The sequence below is a fragment of the Nymphaea colorata genome, chromosome 2, assembly GCF_008831285.2.
Source record: "Nymphaea colorata isolate Beijing-Zhang1983 chromosome 2, ASM883128v2, whole genome shotgun sequence".
In the NCBI taxonomy this organism is placed as follows: Eukaryota; Viridiplantae; Streptophyta; class Magnoliopsida; order Nymphaeales; family Nymphaeaceae; genus Nymphaea; species Nymphaea colorata.
The window spans coordinates 15,706,673-15,721,039 of NC_045139.1; the positions used below are offsets into that span (position 1 = coordinate 15,706,673).

Here is a 14,367-nt window from a genome sequence, read left to right on the forward strand (position 1 = left end):
CTTAATGTAATGTGAAATCTGGACCTTCGATATTTAAGAAATTTTCTTGGCAGGATGGATTATGCAGATTCCTATAAGATTATTCATTCCAAGAGATACGATTCTACCGCTGGAATTCTCGGTCTCCATTTTAAACATTAAAAAAGAAAACCCTAGTCAAGTGCACAATCTAAATTAATCCTTCACGCCGCATGATTGGCTTATTAGTCGTCAAACATGTGACCATAATTTAGCAGTATCTTCTTCAAAGAAAAATGCATACATTGGGCATTCTTTGGCTGTTATGTGTTTGGTGCAACAAGTGTTAAAGTAGGAAGAACTTATTTACTGCCTTCACCTGCTCATCCTAACCAGGAAAAGCTAAAGAACTGTGGGTCCCACCTACAAGAAAACAGACTATTTCTTTTTGCTTGGGTAAGGATATAAAAAATACTAAAGTTACTTTCCATGATGAAAGAAATTTTAGAAATCTGAATGTTTCTTATTAGAAAAGAAAGCTTGAAGATTATAACGCTCTAAGCTTCTCTGTCACTTTCTATGTGTGGACAGGCCTCAAATCTCTTCAGAATGCGGATTAAATGGGCAAAGACTCCAAGTTAATTCTGGGATTGACACTTGAAAGCGGCGGAGATAAAATGGCGGAAACGGAAAAGGAAAAGAAAAAAAAAACAACAGGGGTAAAACGTGAAGGAAAGCAACGTTTTCTTTGGTAATCGTCTGCTCTGCTGAACTCGCCACTAACTCCCTGTAGGAGACGTACTGCAGCAGTGCTGCCATCATTTCTTGGGCTATTTACTGTTCCCTCCTTTACCCTCTTCTTCGCTTTTCTCTCTCTCTTCTCCCATCTGAATGCCCCTCTGCGCCTTCCATCGTCTGTTGTGCCAGTTGAACGCGTTCCCTCCTTTCTCTTTATTTCTCTTTCTAACGTCTCTCTCTCTCTCCCTCGCTGGCCTTCCTGCTCGTGCTCCGGAGAGTAGGACCGAATTTTCCCGTTGGGAGCTGCAATAAATACGCGGCATTAGGGGCACGGATTGAGTCAGAGTTGGAATCGAGTCGAGGGCTACTGTAGTTCTTGCTTGGCTTGGCTTGCGTTGCGGTGCGTCTTCTAATGGAGGGTCATCATGGTGATGGTAGTGGTAGTGATGGCGAGAAGGGAGACGGTGGTGACAACAACCACCACCAAGCGAGCGGTGCTTCTGGGGTGGAGCCGGGAGGAGGAGGTGTCCCATGGGAGAGTCCACGGGTGGAGATCGACACGGCTCCACCGTTCGAATCGGTGAAGGAGGCAGTGTGCATGTTCGGAGGAAAAGGCGTGTGGAAGCCCCACAGATACCCAAGCACCCCTCCCGTAATGCTCTCTCTCTCTCTCTCTCTGTGTGTGTGTGTGTGTGTGTGTGTGTCTGTGTGCGTGTTGTGAGGGAGGGTGCCTTATACACTGGCTTCTGATGTTAAAGAGTCCATTAAATATGAGCTTCGAGGTCCTCCCGACGCTCTACGGTCCCCATGATTTCCCCTCTTCTTCTTCGCCTTTACTTTCGTGTTTTTTAGAGTTTTAAAATGTGGCAACAATCAACACTACTCTAAACCATTTCCCAGAAACTCGGGTATCTTAACAACCCATGTTTTTCAGCCTCTATGGCTGTCATTCTCTTGGTTGCCCCATCTGACAAACCTAATGCAATGTCATCGAAACACATTTGAAATCTCCTTCTCATAGATTTTCTATGGCATATTTATTATGCTTCCTATTTCCGTCTATATGAAAAAATTTGGACGCTTTTTTTCATTCAATTATTCTGAAGAAAAGAATAAGTTCTCGTTCTGAAATTAATGAGGCAATTACTATGGTTACCTATCTGAAAGGGGCAATCAATCTGCCTAAATGACTGAGAGAGAGCGAGAGATACCTATCGTTCTGAACCAGTTTACCTTGTTGGTGTTTTATCTCCGATGTTCTGTTCCTCCTGTTGCCTCACCATCTTATCTTTCTGATCACCTTGTTTCCCAGGGCTCAAAAGCTTAGAGATTATGTGTTGATTGCAAAAAATTAGTTGGTCAGCAAACGTATTGATGATACATGCATTATATAGTTGATCGTATACAACTTTTAGTGTTGTCTTATTTTCCCCGTTATGTACCTATCTTTAAATTGTGTTGACTGTTTTCTCTTACTCGTATGTTGTACTTATTGCACTGATTCTGTCATCTTTTCTATTTCATTGCTGAAGAGTATATTTGTTTATTGTTTTTTATGTTTGCGTAAACTAGAATTTATCCACTTCGTTGACCTGCCTTTGCGTTAAGCACGTTAACCCTCTTCTAGAATTGTCCTTCGTTCAGCAACTCTGACCACTACCAATGTAGGAGGTATCAATGCTGGTTCAATATCCTATACTTATGATATTAGCGCTCATAAAACCTTGATGGACTTGACTTAGTCATGAACTTGTAACGTTTTTAGTAACTTTACATGATATTCCAGTTGTTTCTTCCCCGCTCTTACCTTATTTTGACAGTTAACTGTTTTCTTTTTTCATGTTCTTCTTTTTCGGCTTTCTCTTTCCTTGGAGGGATTCTAATAGGATACTGTCTTCAGAAACAATACAGCTCTGTTGATGTTGAGATATCAAAAGTGGAGGAAGAAACTTCGCGGTTGGAAAAGGACTTGATCTTGAAAGAGAGGGAAACTCTTGAGGTGCTAAAAGAACTGGACAAGACAAAGAGAATCATAGAGGAACTAAAAGCAAAGCTTCAAAAAGGATCCTCAGAAGTTTCTGCAATTCCTTCATCAAATACAACCAGCCCAAATAGGACGCCAACAGGCCCTGTCTGCATGAGAGAGGAGGCTTCACTGGTGAAAGAGGGACGTCATGTAGGTGCTACAAGGTCAACTTGTACGGTCGGAATGCAGGTTGATGGCTTAGACCAACTACAAGAGACATCACCGCATGTGGATAAAGTCCAAGGGAATGCTGCTAGTGGAGCAGTGGATGCTTCAAGAAGTATATGTGGAACCCTTGACTCTGTTCAAGCTTCAGTTGATATAGGTGCAAAAACATATTTGACACCTGAAAAAATACTGATGCAGTTAAAGCAAGCGAAGGTAAATTTGAGTAAGGCAACAGGAAGTTTATCCAGTGTACGTGCATCAATAAAAATGCTTGACGCACAGTTAACTACGGAGAAATTATCACTTGAACAAACTAAAGAACGTTTAAGCTCAAAATACAACGCAATAGCATCTATGGAGAAAAAGCTTAGTGATACCCAAGTGAAGTTGCAGTCTTTCAGAGATGCAGATACTAAGGATTGCATTAACAAAGGTGATATCTCAAAAGTATTGCAAGATCTTCGCAATGAGGCTGACCTGTATAAGCAAATGGCTGAAGCTGCTAAATTTGACGCTTTAAGAATAATGTTAGATATTGAGGAGACAAAGGCCAGTGTTCAGACAGTGGAGATCAGATGGCATGCAGCAAAGAAGATGGAAGATGCTGCACGAGCCTCTGAATTAGCTGTGCTTGGGCAGATTGACGCACTTCAAAAGAGTGAAAGTCCTGATTCATGTCCCCCCCAGTCACAACAGCATTCTGGCTTATCGCTTTCTTTTGAGGAGTACGGAGCCTTAGTCAACAAGGCAAAAGCAGCAGAGCACAATGCCAACAAGAAAATTGAAACTGCAATGCTTAGCATAGATGAAGCTAATGCTTCCAAACTGGAGGTGCTAAAGGAATTGCAGAGGGCATCTGAAGACGTGAAAGTTTGCAGAGAAGCCCTTCGAAAGGCACTCATCAAAGTAGAGAATGCCAACAATGCAAAGCTTGCTGTTGAAGAGTCCCTTAGAAGATGGAGGGCAGAGCACAGCCAACACCGTCGGTCAATTCATGGTTCCATGAAGTTCAAGAACTCGACCCCTGTCCACAGGCGTCACCGTAGCAAAAACTCTGTGATACTTGATGTTAACGGTGTGAATTTGGTTGGGGATGAATCAAACAGAATACTGAAGCCAACCTTGTCAATCGGCCAAATTTTGAGCAGGAAACTGATGTCAGATAGCCACTTCGATATTGATGCTGAACCTGGTGGGCATAAGGTGTCTCTTGCTCAAATGTTAAGAAGCAGAAATCAAATTGCTTCACCTCAAAACTGTGAGGACGACACTGTCAGAAGGCAGTTTTCTGTCAAGAGGAAGAAGTTAGGACTGCCACATTTCCCATTGCGTTTAGTGAAGGGAAAGAAAAAGAAGCAAAGGTTTTGATCCGCAACTTGCTGGTTTTGCTATGTCTTGCTAAGACCTAGCTGTCGTCTCAAATTTCTTTTGTTCTCTCCATTCGTTATTGACCTCATCTTCTTAGACTTAGTGCTTTGAAATTGCCTAGAATTTTCTTTCCAAGAGTTTGTGCTGTTTATGCCAGATATAAACACGTGACGTTGTTTCGTGATAATGACTCTGTCTCTCTCTCACACACACACACACAAACATGCGCTCGCGTCACACATTCACCGCATATGCCTTATATGCCTGCTTAGCAAAGTAAGTTGATTTACATATCCTCTTCCTTCTATCCGTGAAGGCACCTTAATCAATGCACTTGACGGTAACAATTTGTCTCCCCTCGTTGCCACCACAACTTAAACCTATGCGAGATGTTTCGTGCTTACACCAGGGATTTGATATCAAACTTTCTGTTTACTGTAAACTGTAAAGGCTATATGGACTGATAAAGCGTGTAACTTTGTTACAAATGTAATCAGTGAGCTCAAACATGTCACTCATCTCTCACCTGTATCGCCAAAACATGTTTATGAAAGCCGGACAAAACCGCGTTTGAGACGTCTGAAATGAAGAGACTCAAAAGGGAAAGATTTAGGGGTTGCATGCAAACCTCAACCTTTTAGTTTAAGGTTTTAAAGATGGTGGAAATTTGAATAGAAGATTATCCTTTCAGAGAGGAGGAATGGTGATTCGGGAGAGACATGGAATTGCAAGCTCAGCCTTTCGGGCGTGCTTGAAACCCAGTGGTGGTGAAAACTTAAGTAGAAGAACATCCTTTCATAAGAGGAGGAATGGTTTATTTCCGGTTCAACATCATCTATTAAGGAAGGAGACCTGCAGGAGATTGAGAACTTCTAGTAGATCAGACTTTCATCAGCCAAAAAAGCCTCTTGTTCGCCTTCTATATCAGTCAATCAACATTCTTTGCTGATTTCAGATAGAACGGTAAAGAGTGAAATCGGGTTCGACATTTAAATTTAGGGGCATAGACTTTGAGTCCAGTTTAAAGTTTAGAAAAAAAAAAAAGGAAAAGATTATAAACTCATAAGGTTAAGATTTTGTAGCTTGGCCTATAATAGAAAACAAACATTAATCTCAGATTCCCCATTAAGCACAAAAAGATCAGCCAAATACATCCATAAGTCAGAAATGAAACAGATCCTTTCCAGCAATTTGATAAATCTGCTGTCAGTTATTAATGGAAGCATTCAGCACAAACTTCGTTCTTTTTTATTTTCTTTTGACACAGTTCCACAGCATAAAATATGTACTTACACGTCTAAGAAATAAACATTTGAGGACAATAAGCCGCTGTGTATCCTATGGTTCCAATATACCAGTTCTAAGTAAAATTTACAGTACTAAGACAAGGCAATGCAGCAATCGTTAAAGGAGCGTCCACGGAAGACAGTTCTTGCAACCGACATACAAGTTTTTACCACTGCTTTATCCCTTCACATTACTTCATTAAGAGCTCCAGCAGTCAACGCACTCTTGATTATGGAGGGGAGATTGGTAAACACAGATCCAGGTGCCTTACATGCACGAATGGTTCTACATACATCTCTGGTCTCCAGAAACTTCTCAGCATTTGTCATCAACAGTGGACCATATTCAAGAACCAACCTCTTGCACTACATGAGACCAAAAAAAGATATTCCTTCATCAAATAGTTCTTCTAGGAACAAGAGCACACACACATATATACAATACTTGAGTACATGTACGTTACCTCTTTCACGTGGCCCTCCACCTTCTCACATCCCTTGAGAAGTATTTCAATTACTTCCAACTATAAAACAAGAAAACCTGTTAGACTGAATACAGTAGCGGAATAGGAGGAACAGATTACTCTTGCCTGCTTTAAATACGAGGTGAAGATCCATCTTCTTTCATTCGTTTAAAATGGAAAATTTCTTCAACAACAACAACCAAAAGAAACCCAAAAGGAAAAAGACGGGATACAACAAAATCAGGTAGGATAACAGCACAAAGACAAACTACCCCCTCCTCACGAGCCTTTTTGTCTTGACAAAAGAAGACAGAGTTCTCTATATAATTGTAATTTTCAGGCTGCAAATGTTTCCTGCATTCATGCCCTTTTTCTCTCTTTGATGAAAGAAACCAGAGTTTTGGATATCATTGCAATTTTCTGGTCGAAGAGCTTTCCTGCAGCCTATTCTGGTTGACCTCCTAGCTCTCCCTCCTTTTATGGCCAAATTCAACAGAATTATCTCCTTCATTATTTCAGGCTTTCAGCTTTCCAGCAAATAATGCCTTGGGTGTCAAATCCATAAACATGTTCAACCCAAAGGCATCAAAACCCACCAAACCAGGTTAATACTGCCCTTATGGGTGCATATGAAGAGCGTATACAAGCATCCACAAACAAGATAGATGCACGCACAGACACTTAATGAGAACAACCAACTTGTACAAGCAGAAACATAGTTTGACCACAAGCGATAGAAAACCCTACCTGAGTGTCAGGGTCTTTCAGCTTGAGAAGAATTTCAGCTACAGCTTTGTGGCAGATCTCGCAGCCATCTTGCTTCTGTTGAGAAACCAAAAAGTCTCTCTCACACAGATTCACTTTTGCACAGAACTCTTCAGGATTTACCATAGCAACTTCCATGAAAAAGAGAGGTGCATAATAGTCCACCAGTGCGACACACTGCCAAAATGTGGCATACATATTCAATGAACATAGACTGAGACAAACATATGAGTGCATGTCTTAAAAAATAAATTTGCTCGTTATTTTATCATGTCGTCCAGAATATTTGGTCTTTTCCACCACTTTTAAATTGCTTTTCATAAATCCAACTGTATTGACGGACATAGATTGGCCAAGTATAGGATTCCAAACGAAAACTGAAACATAAATCAGATTCATCGACTGTCTTAGCCTTTTCAGCTCATAAAATCTGATCTAGACATCAAAAGGAACATGATTCTTTTTAATTCCCACTCTTTTTGACATAATATGTCCATCGACTCAGGTAGCTTGGAAAGAACACGTTAAAACCACCACAGTGCAGTTGATATAGACAGTATTTCAGAGAGAGAGAGAGAACACCCTTAAGTTTAGGCTGGTTTTGACCAACTCAGTTTTGAGTATACAGGAAACTGACTACCATATGCAACATGTCTTGAAACTTGAGACCAAGAAAAAACACATGTTCTTAGAAATGTAGAAATCGTAGATAGGACATTATAAGACAAAGCTTTTGTAAAATCTTATATCACAATTATAAGAGCATGACTCTTATGTCACTTCTGAAGCTTCCAGATTTAGAAATTGTATCTTTCTGGATAGTTTAATAAATAAATAGCCAAAAAATATGATTCAAGAGAGGGCTGGTTAAACCAGCCTAGTTTGTATGTGTGTGTGTGTGTATCGATTGGTTTCTTTCCCCATTCCAAGCCAACATGGTGTACAAGCAAGAGGTTTGGAAAACTTGTCACATGCAGGTCAAATAACGCCCGAAGAGGAAAAGATTCCCCAACAACAAAAGAAGCTTAACAACAACAGAACAGCTCCGTTTTGGAAAGAGAAGAGCATGGCAGCAAACCTCAGAGACTACACGGATGAAGGATTACAAGATAACAGGGATTCAACAAAAGCTGGATGGAAGGGCACACCTGATGACTGAAGGAATGCAACTGTGTACATGCTGCATGCAACTTGCTGACTATCTCCGTCTGAGTCTGGTTATCACCGAGATAATATACTGCCTGAGATGCAAATTGTTCACACAATGTACACACTTTTTCATTCTGAACATCTTCAGAAGCTATGATCTCAAGGTTCAGATAGTTGAACTGTGGCACTGGCACCAACACAAACAAGATGACTGTTACAATATTGCAAGTCTATAATTTCAACCATCAAAAACACTTATTGGCTTTGTAGGAAACATCAACAACATCCATAACTATATTAACTAGTCACTGGATTACATTATTAAACCATCTAGTACATGGCTTCACCTAGTTATATGATTTCTAGGAGGTACGCACTCATATGCATATAGCACAGTCAAAACAGAAGCACAGAAATCATACATAAGCATGAACATGCCTGTAAACACGTGCATAAATGTGCACCAGCACATACAAATCTCAACTTTTCAATTGCTTATCTTTAACTATGTCCTCATATTCATGCCCCTCTGAAGATATGGTTGTCAACAACATTGACAAACCATTCTAAGTAACTCCTTAGTGAGGAGTCCCTCCTAGAACTGTCTAAATTAATTGGAATGTGATGCCTACATTTAAAAATATAGGTTCCATTTAACATTACAAGCATGATTACCAGAATTGCATTTCCTCATTAATAAGTTCTGACTTTTAACATTGGAAAATTGTATGCCTGATTTGATATTCTTGGGTATTTATTTCCCACAGCTATGAAGGAGCAAATCCAAGTGAACATTACTAGAGTTATAAAATTAACGTCAAAATCATGTGCACATTAAATAAATTGCTGGGACTGATAGCTTGAACTGCAAAATAAATTACCGAAGAAACAATCAACAGAAAGTCAACAAGGAGCTCAAACTTTCTTACCAATGTCTTCAAAAGTTACCAAACTTCTAGCGTTGCCATCCAAACAGCTGGTCAATAATACTAGAACAGCTAAAAGTTGTCCTCGCACACCCATTAGGTCTGTTGGCAAAAACAGCAAAAGTAAATAAAAAAAATAAAACCATGTTTTCTTAAAGAACATATTAAGTAAAGAGATAGACTCAAAGTTATGTCATGCTTAGGCAAATAACTGAAACATATGGCATATATTGCTTGTTGCACTGTATAGTGTATACAGTGACTCTAGGTAGTGAGACATTGACTAAAATTATGTATCTATAATATGCCAAAAGAAATTATTGGTTATCACTTTCTGAAATCAAGAATCAGAACAGAAAATTTCAAATAAAATTTTGTGAAGCCAAGAAATCAAATGGACATATCCTCTAATTAAGGAAGCAACCTCATTGCGCCACTGAAACTTCGGAGCATTGTAAGGGAATTCACTAGGGACGTTGGAAGTTGGAACAAAAGTTATTCACCATGTTATCTCATCTTCCAAATGTATGTATTTTTATATACATGTTGGACATCTTTATGGATCTAATTTTAGTAAATTAAACCACTGTTTATGAAAAAACATCAACCCATAGATGAGCCCTCAACATGAGGCATTCAAGTGATTGAGTTCATTTTTATCATGCTTCTCCCATTTTTTCCCTTCAATAGGTGTTGGACGCTGAATCTGCAGTTAACCAGCCATTTTTCAGCTTGATTGGTGAATCAGATGTTATATTGAGTTTTAGTCCTATGCTCAACGAGCATAATCAGTGGAGAAAGATAATGACATATATGACAGATAACCCTGCCAGCTTTCGAAGAAAAATCATTAAGCCATTTACAAATCCAAAGGGTTTTGTTCATGTTATGGTCTTTATTAAAACCAATATAGCAGTACCCATGAGAAAGGCAATATACGGAAGGGCCCCTAGCCAACACAACTTCCTTGATCGCCCATGATAGACCTTCCTGGCCAGTAGGAGAAATCAGCAGGGTCACAGAAAATGGCAATGAGCTGGTAAACTAATGCTGCTTATATTATAAACATGAGCAGTCTTCATTCCATTGGTTTTAGATGGCAAAATTCTTCTTAAAATTATACAAATTCACTTGATTGGAGGATTTACAGCAACTAGAATACTTCAATTGGGTGCTCCATTTCGTTAAACTGGAACTCTATCTGGGTAAACATTGACAAGGCAAATGATTGGAACTCTTGCATGATCCTACATAGGGCTTGAATGGAGCAATAGAGCTTGCATATGCAATGGAATTGTCAAAGCATGCATATGGAATGGAATTGTCAAACACAAAATAGATCTACTATAACAGTTTAGCAAGCCTCATACACTTCAATGGATCCCTTCCAGCATTAGATAAGGTCTCTTGGTCTTTCAGTTGACCCAAAGGAAAAATAATGGTAGAGAAATTGATATGTTTTCTGCATTAAGAATGACATTCATACTGATGAGTTTCAAAGTAGCCAATTGCATCCCTATATTAGGCTGCATACATTCTAGTATTTGGTGGGACAAGGACTACGTGGCTGAATAATTTTGATTGCCTTAGCATCCACGTGTTGGTTTTTCCAACTGCAGGGATGATGTTTTTAATCTGCAGCAGTGGCCAAATTTGAGATGCCTAGAAGGATTAGAGAGGCCCTATGTGCACCTCGCTCATTGTCCTTGTCTAATTGAGAAATAATCCAATCAGCACTTCCTACACCCAACTGGGGCTCTGTGTTCTAAAATGATTCAAACATTGATATACTTGCTCACTCCCTTTCTGCCAGGAAACACCACATTGAATTATTTAAAAGTCTCAGATTCTAGACCCTGTGACAAGGCAAATGGATTCTAGAACAAAGCAACCCCATACCATATCATATGTGACCTCATTCTCGTCCTTCTCCTCCTCTTTTCTCGTTCTCTTTTTTATACACCAATTGTAACATGTGCGCAATGAAAATCAACCCCTGATCTAAAAAAGATCCAACTACATAAAAGAACCGCTCAATATGTCAAAACACGGTTTGACCAAACACCAATAGCCAAACCAACAATCTAGCACCACTTTTGACCTCAAATTGAACCCAAGGCACCTTGACGAAACATGTGTTAATGGAGGCCTAGACAGGGTAAAAAATGGAGGCCTAGACAGGGTAAAAACGCGGTATAGCCACAGCAGACGGGTTTGGAGGCGACCTGTGATGTGTGCATCTGATTTCCATCTGATCGAGATGTCCAAATTCCTTCCTTCGTTCTCCATGACAGGGATCATGAGCATGTCGCAAAATCTTTTCGTAGTTGTTGAAGAGAAAAGGTTCACTTTTGATCATTGACTGATCGGTAAGATATTTTCTAGGTAAGTTTTTAATTCAACATACAGTTTACTCTACTTCAGTCAACGCTCAGAAAACAAGTAACTATGCAAAGGCTATTCTCCGTGTAATTCCTGCTTACGAAGTTCTGTAACGATCAAAAGCTCCCTATCAGTCGGTTCCGCAAGAAATCTCTTCGATTAATTTTCAGGACCTATCTCTACACTAAGCAACCGCGAGGGCGACCAATCATTAGTACTTTAAAAATAGAAGAAATAAAAAAAACATAAACAAAAAGCCCCTTGTTTCTCTCGTTCTACAGAAAGGGGGGAAACCTCATCCCCACAATACCAGCCGAGAGAGAGAGAGAGAGAGAGAGAGAGCCTTTGATTTGACCAATTTTTCAACGAAACAGAGGGAAAAGGAATTATACCTCTCCTTTTCTGAGGTCTGACTGGATGGCTTCTCTGCCGAGTCGGCCGGCGATCTGGGCAAGGTCGTCGGAGGTCGATCAGACCAGATCAGCCCGTAGACCCTTGCCTTCACTAGCCTCCCGCCTTTATCGCTCTCCTTCCCTCCCTCGCTCGCTCGGTCTCTCTCTCGCGGATTTCGTGATCTTTTAAACTTCCTGCTTTGCTTCTAATCTGGGATTCCAAGTCATCCCCACTCCACCCGCTACCCTTTTTCTTCCCTCGTCATTTTTTCTCTTCCTTTGCCGCATTGCCTTCGATTCCGCCAACCCCTGACAGACACGCTGACCTATCCATCAGATGGGTCCCACCAAATTTTTACCAGCCGTGCGAGGCTTAAATCAACGGCATCAAAGGCGTTTCACGCCTGCCATCAAATGTACGAACGATTAATAACGGCATCAACCCGCAGAAGGGAGGAATTCCTCCGGGAAGAAATCTGAAGAACCCCAATTTTGCACGCTAGAGAGCCAATCGCTAGTTCAAAAGTGTTTCCTTTTAATTTTATAAGAAGCCAAGCCCACTTTGATCGTGCTACTTCTGTGGTTCGTCTTCCATGCCCCAATATTTCACCATCAAAGTTCCCCATTTGATTTTTTTTTTTTTAAAAAAAAAAAGACCACACTTTTGTCGCTGTCTGGTTTTGATTCGCTGAGGATCGGAATGTTAATGATTGGAGGAGATCTCCTATTGTTGATTGGACCAGTTTTCTTCAGAATTTGATGGATCAGTTTGCCTTTCGATTTTGCGACGATAAACTTTCCGTAAAATTCCGACCTGAACTTCAATGGAGATCGCGAACAATATTACAATTTTTGAAAAAACTTAAACAACAGAATCGTATAATTAATACCTACTTAATGGATCAGTTTGTCTTTCGATTTCGTGACGATAAACTTCCTATAAAATTCATTCTGACCTGAACTTCAATGGAGATCACGAGCAATATTATGATTTATGAAAAAACTTGAACAACAGAATCATAAAATTACTTAATCAAGCACATTTCTATCTTGCCACTTTTACGACACTAACACATTACTGGATGACTTGATTCGCACTCATCTTTCCTTGTTTCCCTTTTCTTAAAGCCTTTTGCCCTGTTTCTGAAAAGACTTGTTGATCGCGCACTATTCTAAAATACTCGGTTTCGTTTTCATGGAAATGGAAATGGTTTACCTTTCTATGGCAAGGCACGCTCTTCTCAAAATTCTCATATCATCTGAAAAATCACAATGAACGTGTACACAAAGATGATAACTATAGCAGCAGAAAATTTCTGCCTCTGCCTCTGCCTCACAAGTTACTAAAGGCTTTATTTCCCAAAGCCAGCAGTTTCTACTATATTTGTCCAAGGGACATGCCATACTGGGTGGCGGACATATAAAAGGTACATCATCTGCTTGATTTTTTCATAACTGTTATTTTCTTGGACAATAAAAGGTAGGATTATGACACTTAAGTTAAAGGATATAAGACTCTGCCTAGGTCCTGACGTAGTCCAAAATCTTGAGGAAGGCCTTCGAGTCTAAGGACAGTTCATACTCACTCGAAAAGTAGATGCTACATATATATATATATATATATATATATATATATATATATATTGCAGATATCAGAAATCGGGCTAAATGCATACAGATAAGCAATAAGAAAGAACACCTTTGCAACCCTCCATGGCAAAAAGCAATAACCATGTCGTTGCAGCTTTAAAATAATCGTTGTGGCCGTTGCCGACAAAGATCTCTCATCCAACAAATTTAATGAAGCCAGACTGTATGCGGCCAGGCAACAAGTTAGAGCAAAACAGACAGATTATGCCAAGCTTGGCTAGTGGTTCACGTTGAGGCGAGCTGAGCTCAATCTTGGCTCATGTAGTTCTTCAAGAAGTTGTGCGCAACTCATGAATTGAATCAAACACCGAAGTTGGTGCAATGAGCTTGACTGAATCTGCATGTAATCCCATACATTTATGATCTAAGTCCTTAGATCTACTTTATTTTTTCACACATAAAGGAACAGATAGTCTATGAACCTTAGGTAGCTGGCCATTCGTGAGAGGCGAAGCCACCTCATCAGGTCCAGGTTTGCTTTGAGGCTTGGGTAGTCTTATGGTATACTCTTCAACTTGATTGTCATGCATGTCACTATTTGCAGTTTAGAAAAATAATAGTCATGAGAATCGAACTGAGAACGCATCGACAACAAGACACTCAGGCCAACGAACAATGACCAGCCTTAAAGCAACAAACAACTCATATAACTTTGCTGCAAATTCTGCAATCACGTGGGATTGGGACTGTTTAGGTAACGAGGATTGCCCCTCATGCATTTTCTTAATCATTCAGTTGTTGTGGTTAACTTTTTCCTCCTGGATGACAAGCATATCAATTTGCATGCAGAATATATCACAAGTTCATGTTGAACATGGTGGAGCTAGAAATTTGTGGACGAGAGGTACTAATATATAATATCTTTGACAATTTAGATTTAAGTAACACTAATATATAGTAAATCAAGTTATGTAGATGAACTATATGTTAACAAACTAAATTGTTTAGGTCCATGCGGACAATTGCCAACAAAAGCCCACACCTAGCTCCGCCTGAGTTGAAAGGAGAGTCCTCAAGGGTTTTACCAACCACAAGCTTGCCAACATACAGCTAGTTATAAGACTGTTTCCTCATTTTGTTCTCAAGGATAGTTTA

General features: G+C 39.9%; 2 protein-coding genes across 3 annotated transcripts; one reads left to right on the forward strand and one right to left on the reverse strand.

The window, feature by feature from the left end:
* The first annotated feature begins 767 nt into the window (after positions 1-767).
* On the forward strand, positions 768-4,445 carry LOC116249035 (WEB family protein At2g38370-like). 2 transcript variants are annotated; one of them, XM_050076406.1, is made up of 2 exons: positions 768-1,348; positions 2,583-4,445. In XM_050076406.1, exons 1-2 carry the CDS (start codon positions 1,228-1,230, stop codon positions 4,256-4,258), a joined length of 1,797 nt encoding a protein of 598 aa, XP_049932363.1. In that variant the 5' UTR covers positions 768-1,227; the 3' UTR covers positions 4,259-4,445. The 2 variants fall into 2 exon arrangements, with proteins under 2 accessions (XP_049932363.1, XP_031477996.1); XM_031622136.2 differs by having other exon boundaries at positions 774-1,348; positions 2,597-4,445.
* Positions 4,446-5,483: 1,038 nt separating this feature from the next.
* On the reverse strand, positions 5,484-12,055 carry LOC116248732 (uncharacterized). The gene is made up of 6 exons (XM_031621691.2): positions 11,623-12,055; positions 8,852-8,950; positions 7,922-8,109; positions 6,756-6,950; positions 6,009-6,068; positions 5,484-5,910 (listed from the first exon to the last, which is right to left on the reverse strand). The coding sequence occupies exons 2-6, from the start codon at positions 8,943-8,945 to the stop codon at positions 5,731-5,733; spliced, it is 717 nt and encodes a 238-aa protein (XP_031477551.1). The 5' UTR covers positions 8,946-8,950; positions 11,623-12,055; the 3' UTR covers positions 5,484-5,730.
* Positions 12,056-14,367: the final 2,312 nt, after the last annotated feature.